This window comes from Momordica charantia, assembly GCF_013281855.1.
Source record: "Momordica charantia cultivar OHB3-1 chromosome 7 unlocalized genomic scaffold, Mcharantia_2.0 BLBB01000007.1, whole genome shotgun sequence".
In the NCBI taxonomy this organism is placed as follows: domain Eukaryota; kingdom Viridiplantae; phylum Streptophyta; class Magnoliopsida; order Cucurbitales; family Cucurbitaceae; genus Momordica; species Momordica charantia.
This window is the reverse complement of record NW_028275165.1, coordinates 18,500,053-18,508,665: the sequence shown is the minus strand read 5'-3', so window position 1 is coordinate 18,508,665 and position 8,613 is coordinate 18,500,053. Positions and strand designations below refer to the sequence as shown.

Below are 8,613 nucleotides of genomic sequence, written 5' to 3'. Positions count from 1 at the left end.
AATATCTATAGACATCGATATTTATATAAAATTGAGACTTCAATATTTCCATCGATATATGGATGTCTTAACCATTTGAGCTACGTTCGATTTGACGCGAGGAGTTCAACTTTTACTCTTGTCAACCTTAAATTTTTAATTTGTATTTTAGCCCACCACTGGAATAAGTGGTATAATTTAAACTTTATCTTTGGATACCGTCAATTAGTTTAGTTCTATCTTTTTCTCTTTTTTTCCCTTTTAAATTGTGTGTTTAGCTGTGGACATTGTCATGGTTGGAGTAGACTAGACTATTTTTATAGATATTGATTCTTCCAATTGTATAGAATGCTTATGATTAATTAGATTTAAGCATTTTGTTGTTAAGTTGGAGTAATTTTTTATCTCTTTAATTTGTTGGTGAGATTCAAGTTTTCATTTCATGCTCGAGTTTGGAAGTTCAAGTTGACATGGTTTATCTATTTCGCTAACCATTAAAATGATATTAAGTACCTGATCTATTAAAAGTTTAAGGTTAAAATTGTATTAGACTTTGTAATTATTAACAATATTCGATTACTGTGTGTACCCAACTCGTGTAGTCTATATATATATAGACTTTATTTCATTAGTAAGATTACGCACAGTTTATTTACTCTCTTTCTTGTAATATGGTATCAGATGTTTAATTTGTTTTAGAGAGTATCTTTGGCGGTTTCCTCATTTGACAACTTTCTTGATTTCCCGCCATCTGTTTGTGCGTTTTTTTCTTTTATCTTATCCCATGGTCGACGATGAAGCCCTTAATCCCACTGCTACTCTTTCATCTTTGGTGAATCAAACAGTGGTTGAACAATATGCGAGTCCATACTTTCTCCACTATTCGGACAACACCAGTCTTATTCTAGTCTCCGATCCTCTCACCGATGAGAATTACACTTCCTGAAGTAGGTCCATGTTGATTGCACTCACCGTCAATAACAAATTAGGGTTCTTGGATGGTCGATTCCTTGCCCCACCGAGAACATGCTCAATTCCTGGATTACTTGCAACAGTGTGGTAATTTTTTGGATTATGCATTCGTTGTCCAAGGAAAAATCAGCTAATGTTTTGTTTTTTGATTCTACCTATGATATATGGTTAGATTTGAAGGAGCATTTCAACCCTAAAATCGACCACGCATCTTTCAAATGCAGTACAATTGTCTAATCTTGTTCAAGACTTTCATTTAGTGCTTGGTACTCTACATATATAGACTTTATTTCAATAATAAGATTACGTACAGTTTATTTACTCTCTTTCTCGTAATAAATTGAGGTCGGTAAAAATAATACTTGGTTTTTTTTTTTTTTTTGAATATATGAAGGATTAAAGAGCTCCATTTTGAAGGGTGACACAAGATTCAATGGGGTGACCGAAGTCTAGTTTGAATGGGCAGACCCAAGCTTTTACATCTGCCACACCAGCACGTGCCCCCTTGTGCATTACTCGACATGTTGTCACGTGCTGTCACGAGAGCTTCATTTACAATTACTGGTCAAAGTCATCCCATTTGACCACTCCGAAAAAAAAAACAACGACCAAAATTCAAACATTTCAACTTATTTATTTCTTTTTCCTAAAATAAACAGACAATGGGCTGGGCCTGGTCAACAAAGGCCCAGGCCCATTCACATACTTCAAATTTTGTATATCCTCAGCCACTAGTTTGTACGGAGAGATTTTTTTTGTTTATGAACACTTAAGTTGAAGAATATATATCTACTCTGCTATACTCAACTCAGTCTAACAATGTGTAGAAATAAATTATTAGGAAATAATATGACCGTAGTTTTATATGACTATTCGAGCAAATTTTTTAGTCAAAAACTAAAATAATGTAATTAATTTTCTCTCTTTGACGGCAAACAAATGAAAAATTTAAGAACTAATCAAAGCATAGATTAACCGGTTAAGATACTATCCAACAATAAGATTGAGAGTTTGAATCTCCACTCCTACGTGTTGTATTAAAAAAATGACAAATTTTAATTATGAATGAATTGATCAATCAATTTTAATATTCACCAACAAAAATGGTATTGTTGGAAAATATTAAAACAGGAGAGACTAAAACTGAAGCTTATTGAACAATAGAAATTAGAATTTTTTTTAAGTACAACAAGTACGAGTGGATATATTCAAACTCATGATCTTTTAGTCAGACATACGTCGAATTATCGGGCAACCATAGAAATTAGATTGAAAAAGTAATTTAAAAAAATACATTTAATAACAATTACACGTTTTCAGTAGACCCCTTTTATATGTCTAAGTCTAACTCCGTACAAAAGTTTGAAAACTTATAATAATTACACAATGGATCAAACGGCAATTTTCCCTTATAAATTAACATTAAAAACGTGTTCGTCAAATTAAAAAAAATAAATGATATAATGATATAATAAACAAATTTATATCATTTAGAGTTAGTTGATACCGAATTTATTTTCAATTTTTTAAAACTATGCTCGCTTCTTTATAATTTCACAAGTTTTTAGTATGTTTTTTCACCCTTGAAAGCACATTCGAATCAAATTTCAAAATATAGAAGCAAAAAAATTCTTTAATATAGTTTAAATTTTTTTACTTAGATTTTAAAAATAAATAACAAAATAAAGAAAACACATCAATGCGAAAGTAGTGTTTATAAGCATAATTATCCAAAAAATAAAGTAATTATCTAACCGATCTAAACATCTCATCTAAAGAACAAATTTCAGTTACCTAAATAAATTTAGGTAGGTCTCGTTTAATAACAATTTTATTTTTTATTTTCAACTTTAAAAAATTAAGCTTCTAAATTCTACTTTTCCCTATATATTTCTTGGTTTTGTATCTATTTTTTAATAATATTTTTAAAATCTAAGACAAATTTTAAAAACTAAAAAAATGGTTTTTAAAAATTTTGTTTTTGTTTTTGAAATTTGGTTAAAACATCGAATTTGATTTTAATAAAGTTGAAAACATACGAAAGGAATTATGAGCCATCCACCATAATTTTTAAGAATAGAAAACTAAAAACAAAATAGTTATTGACCCTAATTTATAAAAATAAGATTTATTGAGTAGAGTTATTATTAATTTTACTTAATTAGGTTCATTCACTTAGTCGAGAAAAAAAAAGTAAAGAAGTAAGTAAAAGGATAATAGAGGACAAAACGAGTACAAATAGCATATATTTCTAATCAAAAGAGGGTGAATTCGAAGAATTGAGTCGTGGGAAGTGCCCGCTCAAAACTCTCATTTATTGAACATTAGATTTTGTCCCATTTATTGAACATTAGATTTGGGTCCACTATTATTGTCAATTCATATGCCTCACAATCATCACTACAACTATATTTCTCAATCTCATTTTGCCTTTTTCAATCCAAACAACCTTTCTCTCTTTTGTTTTTCTGCTTAATATTAGTTCCTATAATTTAACATTTCTATTTAATCTTTTATATTTTAATATTTCTAATAATACTTTTGTCGTAATAGAGATTAAAATTAGTTAATAATAAATATTGTTTAAACAATCACGAATCTAGATGAGAGTTGACCATCAAGCCAATTTGTATATGAACTAATTAACTCTTAAATTAATATCTAAATTCGCATGTATCTTTTTCCACTTACTTTAGGTATATGTATGCCATTATATGGTTGTTGGTGTTGTAAACCACGACTCCTCTCTTAGGAAATCAAGCAAATGGAGAGTTAAGCGGTTTTCAACTATTCCCCAAATTGACTTTTGTTTGCTTCGGAGGAACAGTGTTCTCCTCCGAACTTTTGTTTTATCATAAAAAACTTTCGAGTTGGATTAGGTATGCACACATGCTGCCTCCATGTGCCACGTGGAACAACATTTTTCGTCTTATAACAAATTTGCTTGGTATAAAATTTTTTTGAAGTTCGTAAAAATTTCAATTTTTATTCTTTTCTATAGCATAATTCCTCCCAATTAAATAATGTCACGGGAGCTTATTTATCATATATATTTTATTTAAGAATATACCATTACAAACATTAAACATGGAATAGAGTGAGAGATTTAAATATCCGCCTTATAAACGAGGTTATTAATATTTATCCAACTTTTTCCTCTCTTAATTCTTAATTTATAATGTCTCATCACTTCATTTTTCAAAATAGTTGTAACCTACAAATATATACATAATTTGATAACTATTATACAAAATATTTCCCGAAACAATTGATGAATAGTTATAGTTAAGTTAGAACTAAAAGATTAAGACACTTATATCTGATTTGAGAGTCGTGAATTCAAATCTCATTTTCTTACCTAATGTACTAAAATAAGGAGAGAAAACTTAAAAAGGAAAAAGAAAATCCTATTTTGATTTATGTGGTTTTGAATACCATTTTCTAAAACTTATCTCGTCAAATAATTGCAAAGAAATATATTTTTAGACCTTTTAAATGTATAATTCTTATGATAAAACAATTACAAATAACACAAAGAAAATCCATAAGCCTATTTCACCAAAGTTAACGCAACATATACAACTACATAATGCAAAAAGTTTTTGGTTACCTTTTAAAGAAAGATAAAAAGAGAAAAAAAGAAAAAGAAAAAGAAAAACTTTGGCCAAACGCTCTCTTAAATTAAAAATTTAGGTCATTTGATAATTATTTTATTTTTTGGTTTTAATTTTAAAAATAAGTCCTAAAACGTTGCTCTCACATATGCATTTCTTTTCTTTTTCTTTTTTTCACTTAATTTTTAATAACATTTTGACAAAATTCAAACCAAATTTTGAAAATATGAAAAATAATTTCTAAAAATTGATTTTTGTTTTCGAGATTTGGCTAAGAATTCTGTTTTTATATAATCTGACAAACATAGAAAAAAAAATAGTGAAAAATCTTCAAAATGTTATCAAACAGGATCTTAGTTATTGAAATTTTCAAGATGGTATGGGTTTAATCTCTATACTAATTTTCTAATAGGTCTTTTCACTTTCAAGAATATGTCTGTTTGGTTCTACTAAAGTTTTAATACTGAGTCTACTAGATTATTTATCGTTAATTTTGTCAATTAAATGCTTAAACCAGCTTAGCAAAAATCAGCTCATCACAATATCATTAAATAATATAATCAACAATGTCAAAGTGTTGAGCTGACAAAGTAAAATAATGTCCAATTAACACAAAATTCTAATTTCAGAAACTTTTTAAAGAATTTTAAGTGACAGAACTGAGGCATAAAAGCTAAACCATTCCATGAAACTGTTAAAAGTATATACAATCAAATTTATAAATTAACATTAGAAAAAAAAAAAATCTACTTTCTTAATAAGCTTTTAAAAGATCTCAAATTGTGCAACCTAGATGATTTTTCTCAATTTTCTCCAAGAAAAAAAGGGTATTGAAACAGAGGAATTAAGAAATAATAATGAACAAAAGGACAGACAGAGATAGGTCAACAATAATGATCTGGAATTTGTCCAAACATTTGAATTTTCTCAAAAAAAAAAAAAGAAAAAAAAAAACACTACATTTTCCCATAATAGTCAAATTGTGTTTCATGTCTCACCATTTTCCTTATTTAAAATGGGTTTTCTCTTCCACTTCACACCCCAAAATCAAATTATACACATTATTTCACTGTTAATAAACAAAGCCATAATTTTCATTTCAAAAAACACAAACAAACAAACAAAACCGAATCTCACTCCCAATTAAAAATTGAAAAAAGAAAAGAAAAACCCCCTTCAGTTAACCTAATTAAGATGCCCAGTTTCTCTGGTCCACAATTTTTATATAGTTTTCGAAAAAAGAATCAAAACTTCCATTGAAGACTCCAAGAATCTAACTGAAAAAATAAGAAAAAAAGAAGTAAAAAAGTAGAAGAAGCAGCAAATCGTTTGGCCTTCTAACCATTACCAAATTATAAAATTCGAAAAAGAAAAAAAAAACCCCAACTGAAATTAAAGTTGAAAAAGATGTTTTTTTTTTGTTTTCTTTTTTCCCTATTCAAGCTTCTTTCTCAAAGCCATCATCTTGACCAATCCAGATACATTGGAGACAGACCATGATTTTTTTTCTTTTTTCTTTTTTTCTCTTTGCAGAAGCTTCTAAGTATACAAAAAACTCACGTGGCTGCAGCAAAAGATTTTTCTGATTATTAAAAATAAAATAAAAAAAACTTACATTAGATTTGGTTTTGGCTGCAAGTATATAAAAAGGAGGATTTGGTTCCACTTGGAAACTGGACCATGCAAAATGGACGAGGAGCCGAGATCCGACGGCAATAATGAGGGTGGCGGCGAGGTCCGGTACCGCGGCGTTCGGCGGCGCCCCTGGGGAAAGTTTGCAGCGGAGATTCGTGACTCGTCGAGGCACGGGGCTCGGGTTTGGCTCGGAACTTTCAATACGGCGGAGGAAGCGGCGCGAGCCTACGACCGAGCTGCCTACACCATGCGTGGCCATTTGGCCGTCCTGAATTTCCCTAATGAGTACCCTTCCCACGGCGGGGGAAGCTCCTCTTCTGCTCCGGCGCCTAGGCGCCAGAATCAGGTGATTGAATTTGAGTGTCTGGACAATAAGGTGCTGGAGGAGCTTCTTGAGTACGAAGAGAAAAGGAAGAAGTAAAATTCTTAACTTTCTTTTGGGTAAATGAAATGAAATGCAAACTACTTGGGGGATTGTCTAATGTTTATATATTATCAATAATTTTGTTGTAATTTCCCCCAATATGTTCTATCCTATGGAAGTTTTAACCTTTTGACTAATTTTGTTTTTCCTAATTATGAAAATGTTATTTCAATTTAAAAAATTATGGACAATGGATTGTAAGGGTGGAAGTTAAATTCTAGTTAATATTCAATAAACATGGTGATGAAGAACTTTGGCCATTCATTGATATGACTACTACTGATCTTATGGCTTGGGAATTTAAGTTCAAAATGAAAATCCAAATACTTAAGTTGAATGTGGCAAAATTTTTGTGTTATTGTTGAAGTCCCGTTGAGATTCAATAAAATAGTGATGGGAGTGTATCATTCATCAATAGTACCTTTTCCTTTTAAAATTATAAAATATGGAGATCTAAATCCAAAGTTGTTACGGTACAATTAGAAAGAAGAAGATCGATAAATAGTCATTCGTTGTGCAACATACATTGATTTTTTTAGTTCAATATATAACATGTGGAGTAAGGATTGGAATCAATAATTGGTTAGTAGCAGAATCAGAAGAGTGTGGTTGCTTTTATTTTTCTTCTCAATAAAGATCTTTTATATTGGGATGTGATTTTAATTTTACTTTCTCTTCTTAACAAAATAAAATTAAAACAAATTTGATCAAAATTGTCTTTACAATAATAGTATATGTATATATTTTTTTTTCAAACGTAGCCTATGATGTATATTTGAAACTTATATGATGACAATCTTCCCATATATTATTTGGTTGCATTTTTTTTATTTGTAACTATTTCAGAAAAAAAATGTAAAACACTTCCCCATTTGTGAGAATGAAACGCATTTTCATTTAAAAGGATGAAATTTCAACCTTTAAGATTTTAGTAATATTACTTGAAATATAGTTCTAAAAAGAAAATATATATATATATTTATCGTCAAGAATAACATTTTATTTTTTATTTTTTACCTTACAATTTTCTCATAATAAAATATTTGTTGTCATTAAAATATTAAAATAAATTATCAGAAGGAAGAAATAAATAAAAAAATGGTTCTTTTCTAACTTATTCATGTACCTGTCTTTGTTAGGATAAGGACTCGATTCTACAATCTTAATAATGATTATGATATTTTTCATTTTGCACTAAGTTGCTATATAAAACTTAAATTTGTTTCATACTTACGGGATCTTTCTTGATGTAAGACTTTTGATTGCATCTCTAGTACAACTTTATTAACGAAAAAAAATCAACATTTTGAAGGATAATAAAGTTATTATTTTACAGAAAAAACTTATTTATTTTTACATTACACTTGGGAGTGAAAATCTTGACGTATAGATTTTTTTTAATCATGAGAATAAATACTCTTCCTCTTCGAGTGTTGCGGGTCTTTGACGCTGCATGAGTGGTAGATGTTTATCTTACGAATCGTCCCTTGAAATGTAAATGGTTTATTCAAGAAAGTTGTTGAAATCAAATTACAACCAACAATAACATGACGTTTGGAAAATATATTTCGTATTATTATTATTTTGTTTGAAAGGAAAGAACAAAAACAAACTAAAAGAAAGAATCTAAAGCACTAAAACAAGTAAAGATTGTCTTTTTATTAAATAAGATATGTAACTTTAGTGTAATATAGGTCAACAAAATTAAATTTGTATCTCACAATTATAATGTTATATTCTAGAAAATGATAGCACTACTGTAGTAATACCTTATTTAGTAGCTAGATATAATTATATAATTTTTGTTAGTCGATATTAAAATTTTCCAATACTAAAATTATATGACATGTTATTGAATGGGTTAGTAGAAATTGAGAGGGAGAAATATTAAGCCACCTAAAAAGAGGAAATTTTATGTTTCATTCTTCAAATGTTCGAGAAAATGGTAGAAATTTCAACTTTTTCCTCAATGATATGATGCAGTTCTTT

The 8,613-nt window shown here is 29.0% G+C and overlaps 1 protein-coding gene across 1 annotated transcript; it reads left to right on the top strand.

The window, feature by feature from the left end:
- The first annotated feature begins 6,216 nt into the window (after window positions 1-6,216).
- On the top strand, window positions 6,217-6,761 carry ERF14 (Ethylene-responsive element binding factor 14). Its single transcript, XM_022283124.2, has one exon. The coding sequence runs from the start codon at window positions 6,253-6,255 to the stop codon at window positions 6,619-6,621; it is 369 nt and encodes a 122-aa protein (XP_022138816.1). The 5' UTR covers window positions 6,217-6,252; the 3' UTR covers window positions 6,622-6,761.
- The last annotated feature ends 1,852 nt before the right edge of the window (window positions 6,762-8,613 follow it).